Source organism: Diabrotica undecimpunctata, chromosome 3 (assembly GCF_040954645.1).
Source record: "Diabrotica undecimpunctata isolate CICGRU chromosome 3, icDiaUnde3, whole genome shotgun sequence".
NCBI lineage: Eukaryota > Metazoa > Arthropoda > Insecta > Coleoptera > Chrysomelidae > Diabrotica > Diabrotica undecimpunctata.
The window spans coordinates 83,842,549-83,857,184 of NC_092805.1; the positions used below are offsets into that span (position 1 = coordinate 83,842,549).

General features: G+C 34.9%; 1 protein-coding gene across 1 annotated transcript in view; it reads right to left on the reverse strand.

The window, feature by feature from the left end:
* The window catches only part of LOC140436980 (retinol-binding protein pinta-like), a 93,899-nt gene that overhangs the window by 54,762 nt on the left and 24,501 nt on the right, over window positions 1-14,636 (reverse strand). The window contains exons 3-4 of the mRNA XM_072526179.1: window positions 5,190-5,495; window positions 3,344-3,524 (exon numbers count right to left, since the gene is read on the reverse strand). Coding sequence (XP_072382280.1) covers window positions 3,344-3,524; window positions 5,190-5,476 — 468 coding nt within the window. The 5' untranslated portion in view covers window positions 5,477-5,495. The remainder of the gene's footprint in view (window positions 1-3,343; window positions 3,525-5,189; window positions 5,496-14,636) is intronic.

Below are 14,636 nucleotides of genomic sequence, written 5' to 3' on the forward strand. Positions count from 1 at the left end.
AATATTGGATTAAAAGTAATAGTTTTGCATGGACTGCAAGGAGGGGGTTTGAACCCCCTAAACCCCCCCCATAAATACGTCCCTGATTAAGAATATAATACTATAGGTAAAAATATCAATTTAAGTGTTAACAATAAGAAAATCATTTGTTAAATTTTATAATTGTGTAAGTTATGCTCTAATATGGTGTATACTTTTTTTATAATAACTTCGAAATCTTGAGCTCATGCATTTCAGCACGTAATACCTGGAGCTGGCTATAGCTTTTTTTTATAGTTTAAATTTATAAATCTACTTTTTAGAAAATATGACAGTACATAGCAGATCCAGTAGTAAAAACTGTACCGATAAAGGACGTGGAATGTGTAAACCAATAAAAATGTTTTGTTGAAATACATTTTATTATAGTCGCCTCGTATTTCGGTGAGACTGTGTAAAAATATATTTATCTGTAATAAAAACAGACAATAAAAATTAAACTAAAAGTACTCTACCAGGAGTAGTTATTAACTATAAACTTATCAATGACAGGGATGTATAATAATATAAAGTTTTAATATTCTCGTCGATATTTACATTCAGATGTGGCTGGTATTATGTTTGAAAATATGGGCAGTCACCCAGTTGAAGTTTTCATCGAACTGTTGATCAGCCCACGTGGACCAAGAGCCAATGAAAACATCGGATATCGCTATTAAGACCAATCGTAATGCGTTTTCTTGTATCGGTAGACTTATGCATCCCTCGGGTAAGATATAACAATATTTGCCTGAGCGACCGAAACCATAAAGTAGTTTATTAGAAAAAATCACGTTTCGACCGCCCAGTGGTTTACACGATAGGTAGGTATAATATTTTATTTTTAAACCAATGAAATCAAATTTTGCAAAACAAGAATATTTTTAGTATAACCATAACTACTACAGCGTTCAGTTAAATTCAAATAGGGAACTGGGAGTGACTTTGGTTGTGACTTCATCAGTGTTTTTTCTAAACTTCTTTTACCATTTTATGAAGATACTTTTAAAAGGTGGCGTCCGCAGTCTGATAATAATTCTGCAGCTAAAGAGATAGTGGAACCCTCTAATCAACTGGAAGATTTACAAAGCTGTGTAGTAAAACGTAAGCGACATGTTCAATATCTCTCTGATGATGCCAAATGTATACTGAAACATGTTTCTGAAGGACTGTATTCTAAATTGTATAAATCAGAGGCCATTGCAGAAACATGTTTTTTAACAAGAGTGCCCAAAGTAACCTGCTACAAGATTATAGGAGAAACATCTTCTAGACAGAGGAGAAAGGATTGTGGCAAATTCAGACAAATAGAACCGTACTTAATTGAACCTATAACGAGAACAAGATACAAAATGTATGCCGCTAATATTTTTTAAGTATTGAAAGCCTTCGAAGTGAATTGGTTCGAAAGTACATTCTCTCATGTTCAGCAACAACACTTCGATTATTTCTTAAAGGCAATAATTTTAAGTACAAAACTATATATAAGTGCCAGGCACTAATGGAAACTAGTAGAATAATTTCTTTAAGAAACAATTATATCAGACAGATAACTGAGTATCAAAAAATGAAACGAAATATTATATCCTATGTATGATACTCATGACATGACACCCTGAACGAAAGTTGGATGATTAATAACAAAAAGTGTTCTAATGCAGTACCGCCCAATAAATGACAAATAATTATAATTTTATACTGCGGTGGAGAAAATGGATGGATCGGCGATGTATTATTAATATCTGCAAAAAAAAATTAAAGACGCGTCTCTAGATTACCATGATTATATGGAAAGTTCAATTTTTGAATTATGGTTTTAAAAATCTCTTCATCCGAAATTACCTAAATATAGTGCGTGCGGTGTGTGTGTGTGCGTGTGTGCGTGTATGCGTGTGTGTGTGTGCGCGCGTGTGTGTGTGTCATGGACAACACATCATACCATTCAAGATTAATGAGAAATATTCCAAATATAACTTGGAACAAATTACAAATTTAGGAATTTTTATTTGATGAAGATTTGTATTTTGAGGCATCATATAGTAAAAAGTAATTGTTGGAGGTTGCTCATAGCAGACAGTATCAGAAGGAATATTTTGTTGATAACTGTGTTCACAGTAATGGGCATACCGGGCTTCGATTTCCTCCATTTTATTATACATTGAACCCAATAGAGTTAATATGGGCTCAACTTGAAAGGAATATCAGGAGAGGAAATGTGGGTCCTAAATTTTCGTCTACTGTTTTCCAGTTAATTAGAAGAGAATTCACAAATATCACAGCCACCAATTGAAAAATGCAATCAAATATGTAATGAGTGTAATCAAAGGAGTGGAAAATGAATGACTATGTTAACTATTTACCAGCATTAACCAAACTAACTATAAATGTAGAAGATACGAGTGATACTAGTGATAACAGTGACTCTGAGTAGATTAGCAAGTACTTAATTCTAATTAGGTGTTAGTTGAAACCTTTATTTTTGTTGTAATTTTAGATATTAATGTCTTACCCATTTTAAAATTATGGAGGTACTAAGTCTTCTCTAACACGGTGTCAAAGCAAAGTTGTGGCTCTTTAATAGAACACCCTGTATTTACTTTAAAAATGGATTCTCTATTTTCCTGATTACAATAACATAAAAGTTATCAGGTATATAATAGGAAGTTTTAATACTTATGAGCATTTGTTTTCATAAAACGTGTAAATAAAAACGTATAAATAAAAATATATAAAAAATATTTGATCATATGGTTTAATTGTATTTGATAATTAGGTACTGTTATTAACAATTTTTTTATATAGGTATTATTATTTTACAATAAGTTTTGTTCGGTCGAATCGATTAGTGTTATTACTATCTAGGTATATAAGAAGTTGATAACACCCATATTTTTTATTTAAACTTTATAGAAAATGAAATTTTTGGTAAAAGAAAATATTTACTGATATCCACATAATTTGAAGATATGCGACTGTTTACACTTAAAATTAAATGTTTGCAAAATAGTAACTTTTATTTATTAACTAATTATTAACTAATTTAAAATTAAATACCGACGCTACTGTTCAGTAGAATATCATATTGGTCACCCTAACACTGTTGTAATTTGCTAGAGTCTTACTCGCTCTTGTTTCCGTAAATTTTCCAACGAAATTACGTGCCTACTATACATACTTTATAGTCAATAAGTTCATTACTAATCTAGTTTTCCCCCGTAGTTAATCAAATTCGATTTTACCTTAAAACCGTCCACTATCGAACAAGAGACTTTTTGCGCACACGTTTTAAAATAAATTCTTATAAGTAATAATTAGTAAAACTCACCCCTGTCACATCTTGTACTAGAATTACGTTATCTGGAGGATTAGTGGTCTGGGCTAAGTCCATTATCATAATACTGAGTTTAAGTTGTGGCTCCATTTCACAGTTTTTGTAATTTGTATCTCTAAGTTTTACGTATATAATTTCTGTATTCTCCTCAGGCCATCGAATTGAAGAAAAACATCTTAAACATTATATTAATATCAATGAGATGCCGTTAATTAAATTTGTGATAACAGCACTGATAATGTTTTGGAGATACGTTGGATCAAGTCAAAGCGAAGAATATGCAATAGATCTGAGCAACTGAAAAATGAAAGAGGGTTAGGTTCATGTGAGTAAAGGCCAATGCGTGACATTGAGAAAGATGAAATATTGCCTGAAAAATCTTGATTAGCACGCCTTTAAATCGGCTCATAAAAAAGCCTTATGTAAAAGTACTACGAAATTTAGATATAAAAAGAAATAAGAATTTCGTAAGCAAGCATTTAGGGCACCAGATAGAAAATCTTCTGATTTAAAACAATACAACCTATTTGCTGTTTAAACTCAAACCATTGACCAACCTTCAAATAGATAGATTTTAAATAAGGGCCACAATGTACAAATGTAACAGTTGCAGGAGCATCCAGTTTAGATGGGGAGTACAATGCTTATCTAAAAAATAGACTGATCTAAAAAAACCAAATATTTAAGTGCAATATTAAATAAAATTATTCATACTTTTATCACGTGAATGGAACTATCTGTAAGGTAACCTTTTAATGAGGTTACTTTGGGTTCTCAAGAAATACAAAGGTGATGTGAAATTTATGAGGCGATGACTTACGGTTGTGTGTGAAGAAGACGATAAAACTTTAACGAATATACTAGGAACCAGATATCGTGAAATACATTAAAATTAAAATAGGTGCGACTGCGGTGCAAATAACATGTAATGCAAATAGAGTAAAATGATCCAGTAAAATAAATACCCCTTGATAGACCAATTGGGCAGAGATGAAGAGGAAGACCCAGAAAAATACTGATAACATCGGAGAAGGCGTAAGAAACACGGGAGTACGTGCTTGCTAACTGGCCCTTATAGAAAGCTCTTACTCCCAATCCATTGATTTGGAAATATTTCGTTCAAATAATTTCGAACTACGAAAATTGGGCCGATAAATTTTACTATCAATAATTCCTGCCAATACAATAATCTTTTATTAAGAGGATTGAATATGGGCTTCCGTCATCTAGTGAGGGTTTGTTAGTGCCGTTTTTAGCAGCACGGACAAGCTGCACAGATGTGTTGAACCTGGATCTTCAACAAGGATGTTCTTCTTTTTGTACCTTGTGTTCCAAATATTTTTCCTTGCAGCGTGGCTTGTAGGAGGGAATATCTGGATTCATTTCGCATAATGCGTCGAAAGTACTGTAGCTTTTGAGATTTGACGGTGGTCAGTAACTCTCGGCCTTTGGCTTTATATTTAAAAAACAAATGGATCACGTCATCACGATACCATGGTGACCTCATCACACAGTCTCAGCGTTTTTTGATTAAAAGGTATGTAATGGAGAAATTTGGAGTAGATTTAGATGACTATGATTTAATTTAGAAAAATTTAATTTATGTAGAGGTTCCTTGATAGTCTTTAGATTTGATTTCGAATATAACCAGAAATACAAAGTCTGACAAATCCTAAATTACAAAAAGCTTAGACGAATTTGACAAGAAAGAAATAATTGACGACGCTCAAAGAATGGACGAAAGCAGACTGTCGCTTAAAAGATATTAGACATTAAAATGCAGGAAGGAGAAAAGAAGGACGTCCAAGAACAAGAGAGAGAAAAAGTAATTTATACTTACGTGGTTTTTTGAGCAAGATTAATATTATCATTATCAACATCTCTGTTATCAAATATACAAGGTGCTAGTTTTTTTACACAAAAATAGCTGACTATAGTTTTCTTAGTTAAAGCTACATCACCAGAGCACGCTATCAAAATGGTAGCAATAAATTCTTCTGGAAGGGATTTTGGCACACAGTCTTCATCTACTCCATCGAAGAATTGTTTTATTTTATCGATATCATCTTGCTGTACTCTTCCTTCTGCTACTAGGTCCTTGGCTTTGAATTTGAAGTATAAAGCCATGGTGTGAGTACAGTTGCAACTGAAATCAAAATTAATTTTTCAATATTTATAAAAAATCTATATGTCAATGTATTATCAGTATCTATTGAACCATTTTAAGGAATGTAGTAAAGAGTTTCATTATCTGATACAAGAATAAATAATAACTAGGTTAAATAATTGATTCTAAAGACAATTAAATATTTATGTTTTTTATTTACATAAGTTACGGATTTAGTGATAAGAACTCTTCTGTTAATTATGTAAAATAGTTTAAGGTTAGGACTATTAAATATAACTACGGAAAATTTTTATTCGACCATAACATCTATAACGAGTAATCGTGTGTTTACCTCGTGTATGAACTAAAACAATTTAAAATAAATATAAAATATAGCACACTAACATTTTATAAATAAAATACATTAAAATAGATGCAAGTCTATAATAATTAATTCAACCTAAAACGGTGTAGTATCTTTCCACTTTTCTCTTTCAACTGCTTGTCTTTTTATTCTTTATCTACGTTTGATTTTTATGTCTCTAACATTCTTTATACCCGCTTTACAACATTATTTTCTTGTTCTACAACTTTTTCTTCAATTATTTTAATGACATTTGCGTAATTCATATTGACTTTTTTATTTGCTTTAAGTGGTTCTTCTACTTCTTGTTGGGGTTCCGTATTCACCAGGATGTTTGTAACTACGTTACATCATTTACTTTTGTATACTACTGATTAAACAATTTCATCGATGTTTTGTTCGTCCATTGCCTTACCTACGTGAACCAGAAATTTCATTGTCTTTTAGATAGGTCATTTTGTACCTTAGTTATTTCCTTCAATGATGGGCTGAGTTTTTGATTTCTTAGAATATGAGCGAAATATTTAATTTTTCTTTCTTTAATTACATAGATTTCCCATAGTTCACTAACTTGATTTGTCTTATCCTAATTTATTATCCTCCTCTTTGTCTTTCTCCTTATCAGGGTAAGTTCTCCTAATAACATTTTTTACTAGTCTCCTCAAATTATCTGCACGTGTTAGTTATTATCTGCGTGTCCAAAGAATGCTAATTCTCATAAGTATTTATTCTTCTGGCTGTCCAAGATATTCGAACCATCTTAGATGCTGTTAGAGCTTCTCTAACAGCTCATCAAAAATGCATCGATTCTTTTCTTATCTACCTGTCCGGTTGGTAAAATACTGATCTTAGTATTTTTCTTTATGTGTGTGTTTCTCCATATTTTCGCGAGGTTCGAAATACCGGTTCTATCTCTATACAGTCAATAGCAACTGCCTTTCTTTTTGCGCTCTCTTTCTTACGGTGATTTCAAAATAAATAAAACTGTCAATCACTTCATGTCCATCAATATTTTGAATTTCCATTTCATTCTTTTTGGTTTTATCGGCATTCAGTACTTTTCTATAATTTTTATTATTGTGCATTTCATTTTTCTGGCTAACATTGTTTTTGCTTTCTTGGGAAGAAAAACTGCTTATCTGGGTCATATATTTCGAAATTGCAAGTACCAGTCCTTAAAGGTTATTATGGAAGGGAAGATAGAAGGAAAACGGGGCATCGGAAGAAAGAAATACTCATGACCTTAAAACATAAGCAATTGGACAAACCTCGATGCCCATGCACTCTTTTTTTTTCGTCTTTATAGAGGGCGGTCTGAAATTGACTAACTTTAGTGCAGGATTCGTTCTTCGTACTCCCGGCGATAGTTCCCGAGGTACTTTAAAATGCCCTCTCGTCGCCGAGTCTACGCCGAATGCCTACCTGCTAAACCAGACCCTCCTCTGTCATCCAGCGATCCGGAAGCGGAATGGCCGCTGTAAGGCCGGCATCACTTCCGAATCACTACCTTTATTCATTCATTCTCCATTCATACACATCCACACTCTATTCATCAGCAAGGAGGTTCCCTGTCTCGTTCCAGGTAGCGCGTAGAAGACACTCATCGCTCCTAGTTCGGCATTATTTCCAGATGGGCATTTCGTCCTTCCCCACAGTCTGACTCACGCATTTCAACTCACACAGTGTGACCCACTCTTCTAGCTTCACCTTTCAGCATCATTCACTCTTACCTTTAGCGTTGGTTTGGCAGTCTTTCTTCCTCTTCCTTTTTCTTGATCACTGCACGGATATAGCTGTGTATGTTAGTCCAAACTAATTTATTTTCAATCATTCTCTCAATCATTTCTCTCACTGTAACAAAATTCACACCTGTCTCTCTCTCCATTCTGTTCCTTTCCACTATCCATCTGCTGCAATCTAACATCGTATGTGTCACAGTGTCCGAGTATTCACAGTATAGGCATTTATCTGTATCAGCCTTTCCGATCCTGTAGAGGTAGGCCCTAAAACACCCGTGTCCTGTGAGCACCTGCGTCAGGAAATAATCCAGTCGCCTGTGGCCACAGTCCACCCAATTTCTTATGTTCGGGATCAGCATTTTCGTCCACTGTGCCACATCTTCCGTGTTGTTCCATTCTTCTTGCCATCTTTCAACTGACCTTTCCCTTTCCTGTCTTTTCTCGGCCACAGTAAGGTTTGGACCTCTTCTCTCATAAAGCTCTTTTCTTTCCATCGCCAAAACATGCAACGGAACACATCCAGTGATGGTCCATAAGGCTGCCGCAGACACAGTCCTGTAGGCGCATGCCACTCGCAACAGACTTGTTCTGTCTACTCGTGTCATAAGACTCCTACAGGCAGGTATCTCTACCGCCTCGCTCCAGTGTACTGTACAACACCGTGTAAGACCCTCTTCCTTTCGGATTTGGGTCCTCCAATGTTCGGTATCACCCTCCCCAACGCAGCCGTACTATTCGCAGCCTTCCGGACCACCTCCCGCACGTGCTCTCCCCATTTTCCATTCTGGTGCAATGTCACTCCTAGATACTTTACTTGTTTCTTAGGTGTTAGACATGCTCCCGCACATTTTAATTCAATATTTTGCCTATTCCTTGTCCCCTTCAGAATGATGGCTTCGGTTTTCTCTGTCGCAAGTTTCAGTCCGTGCTGCGTCATCCATTTCTTTACGACGCCGCCTGCGTTTCTAACCCGGTATTTGAGATCTGGCTCATCCCGGGCCACTACCAGTACAGCGAGGTCATCCACGAATGCGAAGGGGGTTGTACCCTCTCCGTATTCACAGTGCATAACCCCGTCATATGCCAGATTCCATAGCGTCGGGCCCAAGACATATCCCTGGGGTACCCCGGCCGTCACGTCCACGATCGTGCCCTTTTCCACCATAATCCTTCCCTCGGACAGATACTCCGCCACCAAATTCATCAGGTAACCAGGACATTCTCTCTCCTCCATTGCCTTCATTACCTCGTTCCACTGCAACGTATTGAATGCATTCTTAACATCAAACAACAGCAGAGCCGCCCAGCGATGTTCATCCCCTCTGTTGCGCCATGCTTCGAGTACACTCATGATTGCATCAATCGTGCTTTTCCCTTTACAAAAACCAAATTGCCTCCTTGATAAACCACCTGACCTCTCAATCATGTCGTCTATGCGTACTCGCAGCATCCTTTCATACAGCTTACTGACGCATGGAAGCAGACAGATGGGGCGATACTTTTCCCTAGCTTTGGGAAGCAGTATTAACCTCGATGTCCTCCAAGGCTCAGGAAAGGTTTGCATCCAGCAGTGCATTCATATGTTCCAGAAGCCACGCAGGTTCCACCCGTCCTAGACCCTTCACCGCCTCAGGTGGTATCTGATCTAGTCCTGGGGACCTACGAGTCTTCAGTGAACCCAATGCCTCGATAAGTTCATCAATGGTAAAGGGTACAGCTCGCTCAGCTCCTTCATCCCTCCATACACCATGACATCTGCCGTCCGGAAAGAGCTCTCTTGTTACCTCAAGCTTCTTATCCATAGGCATTTCGTAAGGAGAATACGCATGGAACTTCTTCATGACGATTTTGAACCCCTGACCCCAGATGTCCTAATTAGATAGGGCACCATAAGAAGATACATAAAGAAAAATATATTTTAATGTTAATATTAAGGTATAAATAAGCAAAGAAACGTACATACTTCTAGATAGAGAAAAAAATATATGTATTATAAAAAAACTAATTTTGAAGATAGGTAACGAGAACCTTCCTACTACACTCCAAACAAATAGCCTTTGAGCAACGAACACATCTATAATGTGTGTCCCTCATTTTTGATGATGAACAAATACTACACAATTTTTTCTTGGGAAGCTTATCATCTGGAACATTACAGCCGATATACTTGATACACAAATCGGAATTAATTTCCAAAAATACTTCTATATTCTTCCTTAGGTCTCGAGGAAAAATTTATTTCTAGTTTTTTAGCTAGATGAGGCTAAAATAGTTCAAAGGCCAAATTTTTTACAAATTTAAAACGGTAAAGTAATTCATCGTCCTTGTAACAAAGGCAAAGGATGGAACTGTTACCTGAGCTTATCTTTACGAGTGTGTAAAATACGGCTAAGAACCAACGCCTTGTTCTTCGATTTGTATTGGCACCTTTCATTTCTAAAACATCAACTCCTGATTTTGTACTGTTACAGTATGTATTTAATTATTTTAGGTTTTCCCAATTTATTGTATTTTATGTGATGCATAGAGAATAATAAGAACACAGCTCTACTTAGCTTTGGTACATATAATATTACGGTTATGTCATTGAAAAAATGTTTTACCAGTGCCCCTATTTTTATTAGCCTGAAATTCCAAAGGAACTTCTCACTTATTCTTTTTCAATGTACACACATAAGTAAGGTTACGGTTTTTTAACTCATTGACTAACTCTATTAAGGGAAAATTGTTGTCAGCGGTCAGGTATTAGTCATATAGTAATTATTAGTCAATTTAGATAAGAATTAGTTTTCTTTCATTATAATAATTTTTTGGTTTGTCTGTTACAATTTCTTCTAGCATCTCATTATCAATTTAACAAATTTCAAATATCTGACTTATTTTCTAGAGTCCTGCTAAACTTTGTTAGGCTTACTATTACTAGAGGATTACTGTTTTCTGATAATATTATGTCTTCAGGTCCTTGTTTCTCGGTAACTCCGTCGCTTGCCACTGAAAGCCACGTTTTCCTTTGAATATGTTCAGATGATTCACTTCTGCTTGTAAAGAGTAGGTTCTAGATTGTTGTGGTTCATATGAGGGTTAATCTAACTCAAAAAAATTCGGATCTGAATTCCAATCTTCACCGCTATATGTAAATTTTGATCCTCAGGTCAAAGCAAAGCTTGTATGTATTTTGTTAGCAAAATCTAGCGAATCCTGCCCTATCCATGCTCACTACAAAAATAAAAATTATTCGAATAATTATGTTTATTCTAAACAAAATTTAAAATACTTCGTTGTTTAGCAATACACAATCCGTAAAAAGTAAAAACATCCAATAAATAAAAACACCGTAATCCGAAATACCTGGGCTACTGTACCAAAAATTACAAAATTCGACCGCTACAAAACGACCATTACTAAGATGCAAAAACTATAAGAGTCACGATGATACTGTAGGCACATCGCACAGCATAGACACACATGTTTCTTATCAGTCTTATCACAGCATAGATACAAATTGTCATTCCTTATGCTATGCTGTAGGAGTAAACTTATTATAGATTAGATAGCTCAGAAGGTATCTAACAGATATGCGCGTAAGGCTTACACTGTTGCCGCGATCAGCAAATATTCGGAAGCTTTGGCCTATTAGACCAATGTTTCGGGTTTAAGAGTTAAGTTGGTATTACAGAATTTAATCTTTAGTTTAATTTAAAGTTTCCTGTCATACGATAAAATATTCGCACTTTCCAATTTCGTTGTTTTATCTTAAAGGTTTAATTATATTCTTGTATGCCTTGAAGATAGTTGTAAATTTTGTGATATCTGCCAACCGTATTCTGTTTTCGGTTTTTTTATAATCTATTCGAACTATTTATCTTTCCTATATCTATAATTTACTGGCTAATTGTTTCCACCAAGGCCACTTTCCGAAGAAAAATAATATATTTTATTTTGTTTTTTTTTTGGTTCTTGGTCCATATAATGTCATATTAGTCGTAATATAATCATAGTCGGTAATACTATAGCCATATTATTCTGAAGCAATTTTCTTCTGAAATTTTAATGTTATTATTTACTATTTTTATTAGGAATTATTCAAAATTTCAGTTTAAAACACGTTTATTTCGACGTTTTGATTTCCAGTGCAAATATCTTTCTCATAATACAAATTAAATAATTTTTTTTGTTGCTTATAACAAAAAAATTAACAAAACAAAATGTATTTAATTAATATTTTGAGAACCATTTCCAAAGTACAAATCGAAACGACAATATACATATTTCAAATTGAAGTTGTGGTTAATTCCCAATAAAAGTAGTAAATAATATTTTTAGTCATAGGTGACTTCGGCGTTCCCCAGCCTGTTTCGCCATGCACGGGGTGGTGCAATCTATTGTTCTTTATCTATCTCTTCAGTCTGGAGAAGAGAGGAAGATATTATATCGTCCTACCATAGACTTTTGAAACGAACAGAACAACGCTAGCAAGCGCCTACAGGATTGTTTCTGCGGCAGCATTGTGGGTCATCACCGGTTTCATGCCCTCTCACATCTTGGCGAGAGAACCCGTTTTTTCACCGTGCTCGTAATACTGCTATTACTGAGAGTGTAAAGCGTAAAAAGAGAGCCACATCTATACGGATGTGGTAAGCCGAATGGGAGGCAACTGAGGATGTGGCATAGTGGACCAAGTTATTTATACCGAACGTAAAGACGTGGCTCGAATGTGGACACAGGCGTTTAGATTATTTCCTGTCACAGGTTCTCACGGCTCACGGGTGTTTCCGCTTATACCTCTTCAGGTTCAAAAAAGCGGCTACAAATAAATGCGGTTTGGTCGACAAGAGCTTACTACATATTTGAAAACAATTATAACAGACAAACTTGATCCAAGTACAGAAATAAAATCCAGAATGGCAATGATCCAAACCACATTTTTTTAAATGAGACATTTCTTCTAATAATTATCTCTTAAATTTAAAACTAAGATAAAAAATGATCAAATACGATTGTTCTACAGCTAGTGGATCGTAAATTTATAAACTTATTTATTCGTATTAAAACGGTCGGTGTTTGTTCGTATTAACAGTCTGTCTATAATGGATGCTCACTACTCGAAATTGTTGGTAAGTTGCATTGACGACATTCGCAGTTTCTAACAGTGCTTATTTTAACGGATTGATATTGTCCTCCTTCACAGAGTACGATGGAGACTTGTGACAAAGTTCTCTGCGTCTTTTTACATTTGACCCTCTGTTGCAATTCGGATACGTATTCTTTCGACCATCGCATTATCGCCAGAAGTTTTGTGGCATTTGTTCTAGAAGTTGAAAACGAGCATGTTCTGGAGTTAATATTAACGGTTGGCCATTGAGAAAGTGGGCAAGAGTTTACGGGTTATCATTGTTATAATCGGAAAAGAGTAATAGAAGGGGTCGAAAATTTAAAATCACATCGATCTATGCAAATACTGTTCACAATTCTTCGAGACTTGAAATATTATTACCTACCACTCGCTTTAAATGATTCTTGCTTGAAATTATTCCTGCCTTCAAGTGGCCACCGAAGTACAAAGAATGTGCCGTAATAAAGTATCAATTTATTATTTTCGGATGAGCATAACTCCGAAATTTTATCTTGTTACTTAAGTAAGTTATATTGAGGCTTGTAATTTGTGATTGACATCAATGAAGTAAGCGCCATTGTCAAAATATTTTTGTTGGGGTTTTCCGCGTCTGCTAATAGATCTTTTCGGTACTAATAAAAAAGTATCTGTTGAAAGATCAGAAACCAGCTCAATATGAATTGCTTTGATAGCAAAACATTTTGATGTTCTATTGTCCCTACTAGACAAGGCGAAAAGCTCGGGTTTGTTCGGAAAATATTCCCAAGAGATTTTTTTACGTAATTACTTTCATGAGATATCCTAAAATAAGGTTCAGAGTACAAATGTTGTTTAAATTTTGTTAAACATTTTTTTTAACAACTTGTAACAAGAAATTTTTTCGACCCGGACATTTTTTTTCGAATTTTTGAGATATTTTAAATAAAATAGGTAAAAATTGTAATTTTTCTATAAACTGGATCATTTTCGAGTTATAAAAAATTTAAAACTAAAAAGAAAACACAAAATTACGATATTCAAGGCTCAAAAACACGTTAACGATTGAAAATAGTATTTTAAAATGAAATAGACCCAAAATATGTATATTTTTACAGTACATTATGTAAATATGTACAATTTTAAATTATTTATAACTTGAAAACGAAGTTAAAAAAATAACTTCTAGAGACCTATTTTGTTCAGAAAGATCCAAAAAATTCAAAAAAAATTTGTCCCATCCGAAATACTATATCAGAGTGCTATAGGGGGAAAGGGATAGTCTGGAGCATTGGAGCGCGGTGAAGTAATTCTTGTTTTAAACACTAATTAATTCGTATACTTGACTATCCGATGCATTGTCCGAGTGTGAACTGTTATTTGACAAATCTGTATTATTCCGGGGCAAGTTAGTTTGTAATCGTTTGTTTCTGGCCAATTCGTAATAAAAAATGTCGAAAATTCCTCGCGTCCAAATAACAAGTTACTAACCCATCCTCATCAACTAAATGCAAAGTATTTTATGATTTTAGCGGTCATAAAGCAAATTCCACGATACGATGTAATTTGCCTCACTAAATTAAATAACTGATGCTATTACCTCTGAAGCACAATATGAAAGTAATGATTTAAGATAATGATACTTTTGAAAACTCCGTAGCGCATTCTATGTATCTTCATGACTACCACTAAATTTCAGTACCTACCTCAACTGGCGGAAGTCGAAACCTATTGTAATCGTGTACTTGACTATCCGATGCATTTTCCAAGTATGAACTGTTATTTGACAAATCTGTATTATTCCGAGGCAACTTAGTTTGTAACCGTTTGTTTCTGACCAATTCGTAATAAAAAAATATCGAAAATTCCTCGCCTTAAAAATAACAAATTACTAAGTCATCCCCATCAACTAAATCCTCTAAGGGCCTTGTCCCATAAAAGCTGCGCAACAACGACGTTACGGCAACACGATTTCGATATGGTACAAA